The sequence below is a fragment of the Lithobates pipiens genome, unplaced genomic scaffold, assembly GCF_037356315.1.
Source record: "Lithobates pipiens isolate NorthernLeopardFrog02 unplaced genomic scaffold, aLitPip1_a1.2 Scaffold_23, whole genome shotgun sequence".
NCBI classification, from domain to species: Eukaryota; Metazoa; Chordata; class Amphibia; order Anura; family Ranidae; genus Lithobates; species Lithobates pipiens.
Genome location: NW_027507785.1, coordinates 320,661,985 through 320,678,959, shown reverse-complemented (window position 1 = coordinate 320,678,959; position 16,975 = coordinate 320,661,985). Strand labels below are relative to the sequence as shown.

General features: G+C 44.1%; 1 protein-coding gene across 1 annotated transcript in view; it reads left to right on the top strand.

Annotated features, from left to right (window-relative positions):
* The window catches only part of MYSM1 (Myb like, SWIRM and MPN domains 1), a gene marked incomplete in the record, with an annotated part of 72,882 nt that overhangs the window by 17,309 nt on the left and 38,598 nt on the right, over positions 1-16,975 (top strand). The window contains 6 exon segments of the mRNA XM_077450610.1: positions 413-442; positions 3,234-3,312; positions 4,246-4,344; positions 6,032-6,717; positions 9,568-9,698; positions 9,789-9,892. Coding sequence (XP_077306736.1) covers positions 413-442; positions 3,234-3,312; positions 4,246-4,344; positions 6,032-6,717; positions 9,568-9,698; positions 9,789-9,892 — 1,129 coding nt within the window.

The following is a 16,975-nucleotide window of genomic DNA, read 5'->3' as shown; positions in this document are numbered from 1 at the left end:
TGTTAGTGAATGCTATATATGCCCAGTACCCAACCTGTGGCTCGAGGTACCCTAGCAGTCTGGTACTTGTTGTGTGGCCCTCTGACCTTAGCAGTCTGGAGCAGGAGCATTGATTTATGAAGGGATAAGAGAAGTGATCTTTACTAGCCTAGCCTCATGAATCAGGTCTCCAGGCTATTAGTGTCTTATGCATGTCATCTTCAGTCTCCATTCTAATATGTAGCCTGTCCTCAGACTCTCCCCATCATTCCCTTCCTCTAGTATGTCTCCATTCTTCGAGTCCTCTCCAGCATTACGTATACTGAACATTATCTGCTACTCTAGTGGGGTCAAGGGCCCGGAGTTGAGGATCCCTATACCTTGTAATGTTAAATAACTGCTGTATACAATAATATTGCTTTCTTATTTTCAGGAGCCCCCAGAAGAAAACTGCTCGTGTCCCGTAAGTACTTTGTCTGTGGGTACTTCTTGTGTCCAGGGTTTGGTTGATACCGTGAACATTATATTGCTGTAGTCTTGGTGAGGAACGGATGTCCCATGTACAGATAGAAATTAAAGTGGTAATAAACCCAAAAGCAAACATTTATTATCCACTTTAAGACCAGGCCAGTAAAAAAATCATTATTTTTTGCTAGAAAATTACTTAGAACCCCCCCCCAAAAAAAAAAAATATATATATATATATATATATATATATATATATATATATATTTTATATTATAATTTTTTTTTTTTTTAGCAGATACCCTAGAGCAGGGGTAGGGAACCTACGGCTCTCGAGCCAGATGTGGCTCTTTTGATGGCTGCATCTGGCTCTCACCTCTCAACCTGTGGATTGCATGGTGTGCCGATCCGTGGATTCAGCCCATAGGAAAGGCTGCAGCTTTGGCCTAGCTCCGGAGCTGCGGCCATCTTGGTACACCCGGCCTAGGTGAGCGGCGTGCTGACGTCATCATCACCCGCCTCACCTGCTCGTGGATCTGCCTGCCTGTGTAGTGGTAAGCAAGCAGACAATCGTAGGGGAGACGTGGATATTACAGTGGGGGAGATGACGTGGATATTACAGTTATAATTGAAATTAGTCGATTAATGGATTTAAAAAAAAAATTGGTTTTAAACATATTGTTTGGCTCTCGCGGAATTACATTTAAAATATGTGGCGTTCGTGGCTCTCTCAGCCAAAAAGGTTCCCCACCCCTGCCCTAGAGAATAAAATAGCGATAGTTGCATGGTATTTATGCAGTGTTTTTTCAAAAGCAATTTTTTGTGAAAAAACACTTCTTAATGTAAAAATACAATATATATAACCCAAATTTTTCTGCAAAATAGAAAAGATAATGTTACGCTGAGTAAATAGACACCCAACATGTCGCACTTTTTAAATTTGCTACCGCTCGTGGAATAGCCACAAATCTACGATACTTAAAAATCTCCACAGGCGACATGTTTTTACAGGTTAGCAGTTTAGAGTAACTTTACATATGCTTGCGCAACTTGCGTATGCGTTCCCATCTGCGTGCAAACACAAAGGGGGATAGGGGACTTTTTTATTTTATTTTTTATTTTTATTTTTTTAAACTGTCCCCTTTTTTTATTTTTTATCACTTTTATTCCTTTTACAAGAAATGTAAACATCCCTTGTAATAGAAATAAGGGATGGCAGGTCCTCTTTATGGAGAGATCTGGGATCTATAAGATTCCAAATCTCTCCTCCTACTTTTAAAAGCAAAAGATCCAAAAAAATAAATGTGATCTTTTGCTTTAAAAATAAATAAATAATTGTTTGCTTCTGCCTTAGACTGGAAGTGACATCATGACGCTGCTTCGGTCCTCCTAGATCAGGGGTCTCCAAACTGCGTCCCGAGGGGCCAGATGTGGCCCTTTGCTAGCCTTTTATGTGGCCCTTGGGGCACAACTCCTTCCACTGATATGAGGCACTATTCCTCTCACTGACACCAACAATGGGGAATTTTATCTTCTTCCGATAACAATGATGGAATACTATTCCTCCTACTAATAGGGGGAATACTCCTCCTACTGACCACCAACCCTGACACCATATTTATTCTCTCTGATGCTGGGCCCGTAACATTTTCTGCTCTTGCTGGCCACAATCCGGTCCTCCTAAAGTCTGAAGGACAATAAAGTGGCCCTTTGTTTGAAAAGTTTGGAGACCCCTCTCCTAGATCATAGATGTGATTGGAGAAGATCTGGTCTCTCCTCACCTCTGTGACCAGCCTTTGCGAACCATCAGATTGTTTCTCAGTAAGAACGGTAAGCCAGAGAAAAACCCGGTGGGAGGTGGAGGTACAACCCCTCCCACTGCTTCTAAAGGCGATCCAGCAGCTAATCAGCTGCCCGAATCGCTTTTTCGAGAAAGTGAATCCCCGGCTAAAAAAAAATTACCGGGGGTTAAAGCGGGGTTCCACCCTAAAGTGGAACCTCCGCTGATCGGATCCCTCCCCCCCTCCGGTGTCACAATTGGCACCTTTCAGGGGGGAGGGGGGTGGAGATACCTGTCAAAGACAGGTATTTACACCCACTTCCGGGCATAGACTCCCGTGGGAGTCTACGCCATTTCCTGTCCTGCCGCGCTGTCTGCTGGGACACACACGGGTCCCAGTGACAGCGCGGAGAATTCCTATTGCGCTGCGCTACTCGCGCATGCGCAGTAGGGAACCGGGAAGTGAAGCCGATTCGCTTTACTTCCTGATTCCCTCACCTAGAATGGTGGCGGCAGCAGCCGAGGGCCGAGCGATCGATCGGCCTCGGCTGCCGGCATCGCTGGAACCCGGGACAGGTGAGTGTCCATTTATTAAAAGTCAGCAGCTGTAGTATTTATAGCTGCTGGCTTTTAATATTTTTTTTTTTTGGTGGAATCCCTCTTTAAGGCGGAGAGCTTCAACCATAGCCCCAGTAAAACCCTATTATATATATATATATATATATATATATATATATATATATATATATATATATATATATATATATATATATATATATATATATATATATATAAAATTATATATATAATGTGTGTGTGCGTTGCTGTCCTTAAGTGGTTAAGATTCAAAAGATCTCCATAGAGATTCTTTTTAATCTCTCTGTCCAGCGCCGTGAAAATGAGTTTGAGGTAGCCAAATCCGATTGGTCGCTCATTATCACTCCACATTTTTGCCTTTTGCATTATCATAAAATAATTATCATAAAACTTCTTTTGTCATTGTGTTCAGGATCCGATCTCCCTCTAAGCCCAGTAGCGGAGCTGTGAAGTGGACGGTGGAGGAGAAAGATCTATTTGAGCAGGGTCTGGTAAGCAGATTTATGATTGATTTCTGCCACAGTTCTTCTGTGACTTTAAAGAGGAAGTAAACCCTGATGGGTGTTACTTCCTCTTTGTCTCCCTGCAAAGGTAAAGCATAATGGGCATCGCATAGTAGCCCATTATGTGTCGCTTACCCGACACAGGAGCCAGCGATTGTCACCGATGTCCCCTGTAGTCCGGAGCCTCCATCTTCTTCCGGGTATCGCTGCTTTGGCCACTCACAGCGCCGGAGCAGCGATGACGTCGCTCCCGCGCATGCGCACGGGAGTCGCCACTAACGGCGATAGTGTGCCTGTGTGCCGCTGTCTACGGCGCATGCGCCGTAGACAGCTGTCACTGTCTTTCTTTTAGTAAATCTATCCTAAACCATGTAGGTTTAGGAGATATTTCTTGGACCTACAGGTAAGCCTTAATCTAGGCTTACCTGTAGGTCAAAGTGGTTTGTAAGGGGCCAAGCACAACCCCTTTAAAAACAACCCCCACACCATAATCCCCCTCCATCAAATGATTTGGACCAGCGCACAAAGTAAGGTCCATAAAGACATGGATGAGCAAGTTTGGGATGGAGGAACTTGACTGGCCTGCACAGAGTCCTGACCTCAACCCCATAGAACACCTTGGGATGAATTAGAGTGGAGACTGCGAGCCAGGCCTTCTCGTCCAACGTAGGTCAGAGTGGTTTGTAAGGGTTTTATTTATCCACTTGCCGTCCATTCCATAGCAGTTTTACTGTTACAGGGCGGCGTCTATGCGCTGAAACACGTAACTGCATATATACATGGTTTGGAATTTCTGCATGTAGGGGGCGCACGCACGCCACTTCTTTAATGAATATTCACAGCAGAACCTGATCTGCGAGTGCCGGGCAATGAAGATGTTGGCGCTTCTTGAAAACGTTTTCTACCTCCTTCTCTCCTTAGGCGAAGTTTGGCAGAAGATGGACGAACATTGCCAGGCTGATCGGGAGCCGCACGGTGCTACAGGTCAAGAGCTACGCCAGGCAGTATTTTAAGAATAAGGTAATCGTGTTCCCAAAAATCTTATAAAGTGTGATGTACACGGAATCATACGTTCCTTTGTTCCTCAACATGCTGTTGAAATGTTTTAACCGCTTGACAACCAGCCGCCGTCATTATACCGCGGCAGGTTGGCACGGCTGCGCAAATGGCCGTAGGTGTACGTCGGACACTTTAAGAGCGATAGCAGGCTCGATGCCGGAGCCGATGCGCGTGCCCGGCGGCCGCAATGTCCGCTGGCCAACTGCGATCACTCCACAGAGAGCCAGAATGGGGATCTGTCAATGTAAACATACAGATCCCCGTTCTGACAGGGGAATACAGAGTGATCGTCTCTTCCTAAGGATCAGGTACAGCAATCTCTCTCTCTCTCCTCCCCCTACAGTTAGAAACACCTTCCTAGGGAACACTTAACCCCTTGATCACCCCCCCTAGTGTTAAGCTCTTCCCTGCCAGTAACATTTATACAGTAATCGGTTGCTATTTAAGCTCTGATCGCTGTATAAGGGTCCCAAAAAAGTGTCAAGTGTCCGATCTGTCTACCGCACAGTCTTGCTAAAAATCGCAGATCACCGCCATTACTATTAATAAAAAAAAAATTAACTAAAAATACCATAAATATATCCCCTATTTTGTAGACACTATAACTTTTGCTCAAACCAATCAAATATACGCTTATTGCGATTTTTCTTTTTTTTTTTTTTTTTCTTTTTACCAAAAATATGTAGAAGAATACCCATCATTTGCTTAAACTGATGAAGAATTTTTTTTTTATTATTATAATTTGTTTTTTTGGGATATTTATTATAGCAAAAATTAAAAAATGTTTTTTTTTTTCTTGTTTATAGCACACAAAAAAAAACTGTAAAGGTGATCAAATACCACCAAAAAAAATCTCTATTTGTGGGGAAAAAAAGGACATAAATTTTGTTTGGGTAAAGCGCCGCACGACTGCACAATTGTCCGTTAAAGCGACAATATGCAGTTTTGCAAAAAAATGACCTGGTTATTAAGGGGGGTAAATCCTTCCCGACACTGGGCTGAAGTGGTTATTTGGGTCATTTCATTTTCAAGAAGCACCTCTTTTTGCGGCCCAGTGACATCATCACAGAAGCGCTTTCCCTGGGGGCACTCGACTCGGCCACCGCAATCCCCCCCCCTGACTCCAACGTCATTGGATATGATTGACTGCAGTTGGAGCCAATGCTGCTATCAATCTATCCAATGAGGACCCGAGACAGCGGCTGGAGCAGGTATGCTTATTTCTCTCTCAGATAAGTAAAAGGGGGGCTCTGGGGGTTGCTGCAATAGCATGTCCCATTGGCTTCAATGCAAAAGCGCCCCCTGTTGACTGCAATGCAAAATTGTGTTCCATTGACTTCAATGGAAAAACGCCAGCCTCATTAATTCCATTTATATTTTTTTTTTTATAAAACTGTCCATTTCAATTTTCGTGCATCCTTAATTTTTAGTTTTGGCACCAGAAATTTTATTTTGGTGCACAATTAATATTGATTGTTTTTGGTACTAGCTTTATGAGATTTTTCTGTATCATTTTGTTTCCTTTTATCAAATGTCATTTCCCACCAGTGTCAGGTATGTTCATGATCTGTAATGTAAGCTCTTCGTTATCCAGATGATACCTTTAAAATTACAGAAAGTGTAAAAAATGTCATATTTCTTTCTACAGTGTAAGGAGGAGAACGGAGAGAAAGAGGGCAAAATGGCAGCGGGGGAGCTTCCCGCTTTCCGCGCTGAGAATTCCGAGGAAGAAGCTAAACTATCTGCATTCCGAGGTCGAGCGGACCCCAACCTCAACGCGGTGAAGATTGAGACCTTATCAGATGATGAGGAGGTCGACATAACGGATGAGGTGGATGAGGCATTTGTCAAGAGCGAAGACCTTCCTGACACGGCGATAAATCCAGAAGATACGATCTGCCAGGTGAAGGAAGAGGCCATTCATCCCACCACGGGACAAAGTCACCTCACCCCGGAACGGCCGCACGCCGATGTTCCCGAGACGGAGGCGCTTTGTCAGAAGGAGCCCGGTGACGGGGACACTCTTTATTGCTTCACATGCGTGCCACACAGCGACCCTTTGACGTCCGCGCAAGACGAAGAGGCCAGCAGGGACTCCACTTGTCTGAGCCCGGAGGATAAAGATGTCGACACTCCGATGGTTCAGGCATCTCCGCCCTATGAGGATGAAGACGCCCCAGAAGAAGACCTAAAACCGCCCGACCAGGAGGTGGTGCTAGAACCAGACTTCATCCAGGAAGAAGAGAAGCAAGCCATCCCAGAATTCTTCGAGGGGCGCCCTGCAAAGACTCCGGAACGCTATCTCAGGATTCGCAATTACATCTTGGATCGATGGTACGCTTTTGGTTTATAAACGAGCAAAATTATGATTTTTTTTTTTTCCACTTGCTGACCACCTAACTGAGAAGATACACCATTACTTTGATGTAGAGCTGCACGATTAGGCCTCTTTCGCACAAACGAACCTTTCAGGTCCGCCTCTCAGTTTTTTTAGGCGGACCTGAACGGACTCTTCATAGACCTCTATGGAGCGTCGGATGTCATCGGTGACATGTCCGCTGACATCCGACCCGCTCCGATCCGAAAAAGTGTGACGGAGGAAAAACCTACTTTTCCATCCTCCTGAGGATCGGGTAACGATGGACTCTGCGGTCTGTCCTCATCCGATCCCCCATAGGGGAGAGCGGCGCTCTGACAGGTCCGTCTCTGCACAGAGACATCTGTCATCTTCCTGCTCAGCAGGGATTGACGGAGCGATTCCCCCGCTGAGCAGAGCGGGCTCCGTACATGGACACGTCCGTGTGAAGGAACTCTTAATCATTAATAATCGAAATCGCAATCTTTTGCCCTTCGCAATTTTTTTTCCCTTGCCGATTTTCACAATCTTTCTAACAAGTGCAGAGAGTTCTCACAGCTGGAAAAAAATAAATCCGAGCGGCCTGCCAAGTTTTATTACAACACAGAGGAATAAGTAGAAACAAAGTATCTTTTCGTTCTTTTATCAAAGGAAAGAACTTGGCGCGTCAATGAAGGAAGTTTAACCATTTAAAGACCAAACCTTTTCTGACATTTGTTGCTTACAAGTAAAAATCATTATTTTCTGCTGGAAAATTACTTGGAGCACCCAAACATGATTTTTTTTTTTTTTTTTTTTTTTTAGCAGAGACCCTAGAGCAGTGATGGCGAACCTTGGCACCCCAGATGTTTTGGAACTACATTTCCCATGATGCCCATGCACTATGCAGTGTAGTTGAGCATCATGGGAAATGTAGTTCCAAAACATCTGGGGTGCCAAGGTTCGCCATCACTGGTCTAGGGAATAAATTGGTGGTTTTTGCAATATTTTATGTCACACCGTATTTGCACAGCGGTTTTTCAGAAGCAATTAAAAAAAAAAATATATATATATATATATATACACACTTTCATTAATAAAAAAAAAAAAAAAAAAAGCCAGTAAAGTTAGCCCAATTTGTTTTGTATAATGTGAAAGAAGATGTTACACTTCAAGAATCGTGATCTTTATTCTAAGCAAAAAAAATTGTGTTTCTCATTTTAGCCAAAATCGTACCGCTCTACTTTGATGTTAGATGCCATAACCCCAGTATTTTATTTTCCTTTAGGAGATTCTCTTTCAGATAAAAGTGATCCGAGCAGCTGATTCGCCGCTTCATCACTTTTAACCACTTCAGCCCTGGAAGAATTTACCCTCTTCCTGACCAGAGCACTTTTTGTGGTTCGGCACTGCGTCGTTTTAACTGACAATTGCGCGGTCGCGTGACGTGGCTCCCAAATAAAATTGACGTCCTTTTTTCCCCACAAATAGAGCTTTCTTTTGGTGGTATTTGATCACCTCTGCGGTTTATATTTTTTGCGCTATAAACAAAAAAAGAGCGACAATTTTGAAAAAAAAAACGCATTTATTTTACTTTTTTACTATAATAAATATCCCCCAAAAATATATAAAAATACTTGTTTTTTCCTCAGTTTAGGCTGATACGTAATGGGCGGTACAGTGGTGTAGTGGTTAGCACTCTCACCTAGCAGAAAGAAGGGTCGCTGGTTCGAATCCCAACCACGACACTACCTGCCTGGAGTTTGCATGTCCTCCCTGTGCCTGCGTGGGGTTTCTCCGGGTACTCCGGTTTCCTCCCACACTCCAAAGACATGCAGGTAGGTTAATTGGCTTCTGTCTAAAATTGTCCCTAGTATATGAATGGGCACCTTGGATCGTGGGCTCCTTGAGGGTAGGGACCGATGTGAGTGTACAATGTACAAGGATAGGGACAATTGTAGACACTCACTCAGGTTGAACTGGATGGACTGGTGTCTTTATTCAACCTTACTAACTATGTAACTATGTATTCTTCTACATTTTTTTGGTTAAAAAAAATGGCACTATGCGTTTATTGATGGGTTTGCGCGAATGTTATAGCGTTTACAAAATAGGGGATAGTTTTATGGCATTTTTATTAATAATTTTTTTTTTTTAAATGGTGGTGATCAGCGATTTTTATTGTGACTGCGACATTATGGCGGACACATCGGACGTTTTTGACACATTTTTGGACCATTGTCATTTATACAGCAATCGGTGCTATAAAAATGCACTGATTTCTGTGTAAATTACACTGGCAGTGAATGGGTTAACCACTAGGTAACAGTGTAGGGGTTAAGTGTGTCCTAGGGGCATGTTTCTAACTGTGGGGGGGCGTTTCTGTGTATGACACATCACTGATCTCTGCTCCAATCACACGGAGCAGAGATCAGTGACACTGTCACTAGGCAGAATGGGGAAATGCTTGTTTACATTAGCATCTCCCTGTTCTTCCTCTCCGTGAGACGATCGTGGGTATCCCCCTGGCGATCGAGTCCGTGGGACCCGACTCATGGAGCTCTTAAAGGGCAGCATACAGGTACGTGATTCTGCCTGTACGAGCCCTTCTGCCAACGTATATCGGCGTGAGGCGGTCGGCAATCGGTTAAAGACAACGGGACACTTTCCGGTGGTTCCCCGGGCTTACCTGTGTGATTGGTGAGCCCAGGAACCAATCTGGTGCTGGTGGCGGCTGGTTGCAGTGATGAGCGGAGGAAAGATGGCCTCTATATGGCCTAGGACAGTGATGGTGAACCTTGGCACCCCAGATGTTTGTACTGAAAGTGCTTGTTGTTTTCTTATTGTAGGAAGAACTGTAAGCCAAATTACTTGAACAAAACCTCAGTCCGCCCGGGACTAAAGAACTGCGGTGATGTGAACTGCATCGGGCGTGTCCACACCTACCTGGAACTAATTGGCGCCATTAACTTTGGCTGTGGTAAGTGTCAGTTAGACTTTTTTTATTTTTTTTATTTATATTTTTTCATTACGTTTCATCATCCAGCACTTGATATTCTGCAAATTTCAGAACAAGCAGTTTACAATCGGCCCCGTCCGTTGGATAAAACAAAGACGAAACTGGTAAAAGATACATTGGAAGCGTACGAGTTCGCCCACCGCCTGCAGACTATGGTAAGCAAACAAGGGGCTTTACTGCAACCAATCAGATCTGTCTGTGCTCTTTTCCATATAACACTAAGGGTCGGTTCAAACCACATGCAGTCCTGTGCGTTTTTTTTTTTCTCTGCATCAAAAACGCATGGAAAGTAGGTTATATGGTTTTCAATTGCATAATTCCCACCAGTGCTTGCATTTCCAGTGTATTCCAAAAAAGAAAGTAGAACTTGCTGCATTTTTCATGGACTACTGGAAAGCTGTAAAATGCACTGGGACGCACCTAAACGCAATGGAACACACGTCCTTTAATTAAAGGGGTTGTTTTTTTTAAATAACAAACATGTCATACTCGCCTTCACTGTACAGTTTGTTTTGCACAGAGTGGCCTCCGATCCTCTACTTCTAGGGGCCCCTGGAGGCGCTATTGGCTCCTCCCCGTATCGGCAAACCCCCTAAGAGAAGCGCTCTCCTTGGGGTTTACCGTGCAGGTGCACTCCCGAGTCCAGCATAGACCCAGAATGCTGGACTCGTCCCCACCCCCCACTTTATTGGATTTGATTGACAGCAGTGGGAGCCAATTGCTGCGCTGCTATCAATCTATAAAAATCAAGAGCCGAGAACCCCGGCCAGAGAGGTAGATTGGGTCTCTGATGGGGGGAACGAACGGGCCAAATGACGGCTACAGCGCGGACCTACTTTGCTGGGAGGGCATCAATAGACGTCCTCCTGTGCGCTCCCTGCAGGGCACGTGGAGCGCTCTGTGATCAGCGAGTCTGAGACTCAGCTGATCACAGATCGGAGTAAGGGGTCGATCCTGACCCCTTACTATGTGATCAGCTGTCAGCCGATGACAGCTGATCATGTGAAGTAAACAGAGCCGATAATCAGCTATTTTTTCTCCTCGTGCTGATAGCGTTAGAAAAAAAAAGAAGCCGATCACTAGCGGCTGTCAGAGGGACATCGGTCCCGATCAAGGAGAGCAGCTGCCAGCTCATCTGTGCCCACTTGTGCCACCTTAACAGTGATGCCCATCAGTGTCACCTAGCAGTGCCATCTATCAGTGGTACCTATCAGTAACACCTATCAGTGCCACCTTATCAGTGGCCTTCAGTGCCGCCTTTCCTGTGCCCATCAGTGCTGCCTTATCTGTGCCTATCAGTGCCTATGAGTGCAGCCTCATCGGCGCATATCAGTGAAGGAGAAAAATTACCTGTTTTAAGCATTTTATAACAAACTATGTAACATGATTCTTTTTTTTTTTTTTTTCAAAATTTTCCGTCTTTTTTTTTTGTTTAGCAAAAAAATAAAAACTCCAGTGGTGATTAAATACCACCAAAAGAAAGCTCTATTTGTGTGAAAAAAAATTATAAAAATTTAATTTGGGTACAGTGTTGTATGACCATGCAATTGTTATTATTCAAGGTGTGACAGCGCTGAAAGCTGAAATTTGGTCTGGGCAGGAGGGGGGTTTAAGTGCCCGGTAAGTAAGCAGTTAATGCGTAGGATGCATTAAGGTGAAAAAACACCAGGGTTTTACAAGGGGGGGAAAATGCACTGGACTGCAACAAAAACACATCTCAGGCTCTCAGTGGCTCTCTGACAGGCTGAGACGGGTATCAGTCCAGGCACCTGGAGGATCCCGACTCCCATTGTCGGGATGACGCGGAGCCTGGACCGATTCCTGCGACATCAGCAAAGAGCGGACTTCAGACCGCTCTCTGATGAAAACGGGTCACAGGAGCACAAAACGGATTGCACTCCTGTGACCTGTAGGAGAAGCCCAGCCAAACGAGCTCATGCTGGACTTCTCCTTTTAAAGAAGAGTCTAAGGAAACATGACTACTATTCTGCCTACACACACTTGCACTCAGTAACAAGTCCAACAGCAACATGCTGCACCCATGCAATACAATTAACCACTTCAGCTCCGGAAGGTTTTACCCCCCTCCCTTCACAACCAGGGAATTTTTTTGCTTTTGTTACTGCGCTACTTTAACCACTTCAGCTCCAGAGGTTTTACCCCCCTTCCCAATAAGCATATATTGATTGGTTTGCACACGTGTAATAGCATCTTCAAACTTTGGGATATTTTTTTATTTTTTATTTTTATTTTTTTTACTAGTAATGGAGGCGATCAGCAACTTATAGCAGGACTGTGATATTGCGGCGGACAATCGGACACCTAACTGACACTTTTTGGGGACCAGTGACACCAATACAGTGATCAGAATACAGCGATCAGTGCTAAAAATATGTACTGTCACTGTACTAATGAGACTGGCTGGGAAGGGGTAAACATCAGGGGCGATCAAAGGGTAAACTTTGTGCCTACATTGTGCTTACTCACTGTGTGGGAGGTGCTTTAACTAGGGAAAGGTATGGATCCATGCTCCTGCTTAGCAAAAACACAGGTTTCAGCATCCGTTCCTTCCCTCCTATCAGAATGACAATCTGCCTTGTTTGCATGGGCAGATTGTCGTTCTGCCTGTGCCCTGTGTAATTGGCAGGTGCCGGCGGACATTAAGTCTGTGGTACCCGCTGCTGGGCTCCCTCTGTGTGGGATCACAGTGGGAGGGGGTTGCCAGCGGCACACGCCCCCCAAACCCGGAAGTATCAGTTCACATACTAGGTCCACAATTGATTCTTTGGCACTTGTGCGGTCATGCAACGCTGTACCCAAAGGAAATTTATATTGTTTTTTTCACACAAATAGGGCTTTTTTTTTGGTGGTATTTGATCACCAGTGCGTTTTTTTTTTTTTATGTTTTGTGATATAAATGAAAAAGACTAAAATTTTTGAAAAAAAAACGTATTTTCTAATTTCTGTCATAAAACATATCTAATAAAATCAAATTTCACCATAAATTTATGCTATCATCTATTCTGTATATATGTGTGTGTGTATATATATATATATATATATATATATATATATATATATATATATATATATATATATATATATATAATATTTGAAATTTGATCAATCATTCCTTGTAATTGTTTTTTTTTTTTTTTTCTATTTTTACATACTATCACCAGCGCAGTACAGCTTTATGATATGGTAATTGATCAGGGACGCTGACTGATGACAGCATGTTAAAAAAAAAAAAAAAAAAAACTATAATCATTTTTTATTTAGTATTTTAAATATATATATTTTTTAACCTTTATTTTTAAATTGTTTTTATATATGTTTTTTTAAATATTTTCATTATAGTAGTTCAATGTTACCATATCAGCATTGAACTATGCTCATGAAAATATTTACAAAAAAATTATATAGTAAAAAAAAAAAAATGTTTAACCACTTTCAGACCGGACCATTTTGCTGGTAAATGACCAGAGGTCTTTTTACACTTTGGCACTGCGCTGCTTTAACTGGTAATTGCGCGGTCATGCAATGTTGTACCCAAACAAAATTTGCGTCCTTTTCTTCCCACAAATAGAGCTTTCTTTTGATGGTATTTGATTGCCTCTGCGATTTTTATTTTTTGCGATATAAACGTAAAAAGACCGCAAATTTTGAAAAAAAATGATATTTTCTACTTTTTGTTATTAGAAAAATCCAATAAACTCAATTTTAGTCATACATTTAGGCCAAAATGTATTCAGCCACATGTCTTTGGTAAAAAAAAAAAAAATAATTGTATATTTATTGGTTTGCGCAAAAGTTGTCACATCTACAAACTAAGGTACGTTTTCTGGAATTTACGCAGCTTTTAGTTTACGACTGCCTATCTCATTTCTTGAGGTGCTAAAATGGCAGGGCAGTACAAAACCCCCCCAAATGACCCCATTTTGGAAAGTAGACCCCCTAAGGAAATTGATAAGAGGCATGTTGAGCCCATTGAATATTTTATTTTTTTGCCTCAAGCGATTGAATAATGACAAAAAAAAAATTTTTTTTTTTTTTTTACACAAAGTTGTCACTAAATGATATATTGCTCACACATGCTATGGGCATATGTGAAATGACACCCCAAAATAAATTCTGCTGCTTCTCCTGAGTACGGGGATACCACATATGTGGGACTTTTTGGGAGCCTAGCCGCGTACGGGGCCCCGAAAACCAAGCACCGCCTTCAGGCTTTCTAAGGGCGTAAATTTTTGATTTCACGCCTCACTACCTATTACAGTTTTGAAGGCCATAAAATGCCAAGATGGCACAAAACCCCCACAAATGACCCCATTTTAGAAAGTAGACACCCCAAGCTATTTGCTGAGAGGCATGTTGAGTCCATGGAATATTTTATATTTTGCCACAAGTTGCGGGAAAATTACAAACTTTTTTTTTTTTTTTTTTTTTTTCACAAAGTTGTCACTAAATGATATATTGCTCATGCATGCCATGGGCATATGTGAAATGACACCCCAAAATAAATTCTGCTGCTTCTCCTGAGTACGGGGATACCACATATGTGGGACTTTTTGGGAGCCTAGCCGCGTACGGGGCCCCGAAAACCAAGCACCGCCTTCAGGCTTTCTAAGGGCGTAATTTTTTGAGTTCACTTCTCACTACCTATTACAGTTTTGAAGGCCATAAAATGCCAAGATGGCACAAAACCCCCACAAATGACCCCATTTTAGAAAGTAGACACCCCAAGCTATTTGCTGAGAGGCATGTTGAGTCCATGGAATATTTTATATTTTGCCACAAGTTGCGGGAAAATTACAAACTTTTTTTTTTTTTTTTTTTTTTTCACAAAGTTGTCACTAAATGATATATTGCTCATGCATGCCATGGGCATATGTGAAATGACACCCCAAAATAAATTCTGCTGCTTCTCCTGAGTACGGGGATACCACATATGTGGGACTTTTTGGGAGCCTAGCCGCGTACGGGGCCCCGAAAACCAAGCACCGCCTTCAGGCTTTCTAAGGGCGTTACAGTTTTGAAGGCCATAAAATGCCAAGATGGCACAAACCCCCCCCCCCCAAATGACCCCATTTTAGAAAGTAGACACCCCTAAATTTAGGGGTACACTAGTGAGACTAGGTAATAAATGGCGGGTGCCCTGAAACTATAAAAAAATAACTAACCAACCAGCGTCACCTGTAACAGTTATATGGTGATCACTGGTGAAAGGGTTAACTAGGGGGCAATCAGGGGGCTTTATGCGGTAGTATATGGGGGTCCCTGGCGCTATAAAAAGCTGCGGCGAACCTAAATACCTACCTGCCTAACTAGCGTCACCTGTGACACTAATACAGCGATCAGAAAAACGATCGCTTATTAGGCTGGGTTCACACTGGAGCGATGCGGGAACGCCACGAATGCGCGGCGGGTTCCCGCATCGCATGCCTCCCTGCGGCAGTTCACACTGCCCTATGCGAACTGCTGGGAGTGTCAGTGAAATGTTAATGACACCCCCAGATCAGTTCGCATATCGCAGTGCGATCTGCAAACTTGGATCGCATGGTGTGAACACCCATGCGATCCGATTCTGCTGCGGACCAAAAAAAGGGTCCCGTGCGAGTTTGCGGCGGATGCGGCGGGTGCGACACGAATTCAGCCATACTATCTGTATAGCTGAACTCGAATCGCAGAGATCGGATGTGATTTGCACTGCAGTGCGGTGCAAATCACATCCGTTCTCATAAACCGCTGCAATGTGAACCCAGCCTTAGTGACACTGGCGACGGGGGGTGATCACGGGGTTAAACCTTTATTGGGGGGGTTAGGGGGGTACCTTAGAACTAAAGGGGGCTAACCCTAACTGCCCTAACAGTTATTAGTCACAAATGACACCCGCCGGGTGATCAGGGGGTTAAACCTTTATTAGGTAATAAATGGCGGGTGCCCTGAAACTATAAAAAAATAACTAACCAACCAGCGTCACCTGTAACAGTTATATGGTGATCACTGGTGAAAGGGTTAACTAGGGGGCAATCAGGGGGCTTTATGCGGTAGTATATGGGGGTCCCTAGCGCTATAAAAAGCTGCGGCGAACCTAAATACCTACCTGCCTAACTAGCGTCACCTGTGACACTAATACGGCGATCAGAAAAATGATCGCTTATTAGGCTGGGTTCACACTGGAGCGATGCGGAAACGCCGCGAATCCGCGGCGGGTTCCCGCATCGCATGCCTCCCGGCGGCAGTTCACACTGCCCTATGCGAACTGCTGGGAGTGTCAGTGAAATGTTACTGACACCCCCAGATCAGTTCGCATATCGCAGTGCGATCTGCAAACTCGGATCGCATGGTGTGAACACCCATGCGATCCGATTCTGCTGCGGGCCAAAATAAGGGTCCCGTGCGAATTTGCGGCGGGTGCGGCGGGTGTGGCGGGTGCGGCGAATGGCTGAACTCGAATCGCACAGAGATCGGATGTGATTTGCACTGCAGTGCGGTGCGAATCACATTCGTTCTCATAAACCGCTGCAATGTGAACCCAGCCTTAGTGACACTGGCGACGGGGGGTGATCACGGGGTTAAACCTTTATTGGGGGGGTTAGGGGGGTACATTAGAACTAAAGGGGGCTAACCCTAACTGCCCTAACAGTTATTACAGTCACAAATGACACCAATGCAAAAAAAAAAAAAAAAAAAAAAAAAATGACATTGGTGTCACTGTGACTGGGGGGCAGGGGTAATTGGGGGGGTGATCGGGGGGTAAAGGGGGGGTGTGAGTGTGCCTGGCATGTTCTACTGTGTGTGGGGTGTGTTAGTGCAACTCACCGTTCCGCTCTCCTCCGTGTCGGAACGAAAAATACCGACACGGAGGAGAGAATACATCACTTCCTCTCCTGTGTTTACATTACAGGAGAGGAAGTGATGTCACCGGGGATTTCCATTCGTCGGGAGCGATCGCGAGGGGGTGGCCATGAATGAATGGCCGTCCCCTCGTCCGGGATCGCTCCCGAACGAATGCCGACCGCCGCAGGCACCGGGCGGGGGCCCGATCGGGCCCCCGACCCGCGGGAGGCAAAGGACGTACATGTATGTCCTTATGCCTGCCCGTGCCATTCTGCCGACGTACATCGGCGTGCGGCGGTCGGCAAGTGGTTAAAAAAAAAATGATTAGGTGATCAGGGATTTTTTTTTTAATTTAATTAATTTAATTGCTCGTACAATGAAGATCATTGTACCGG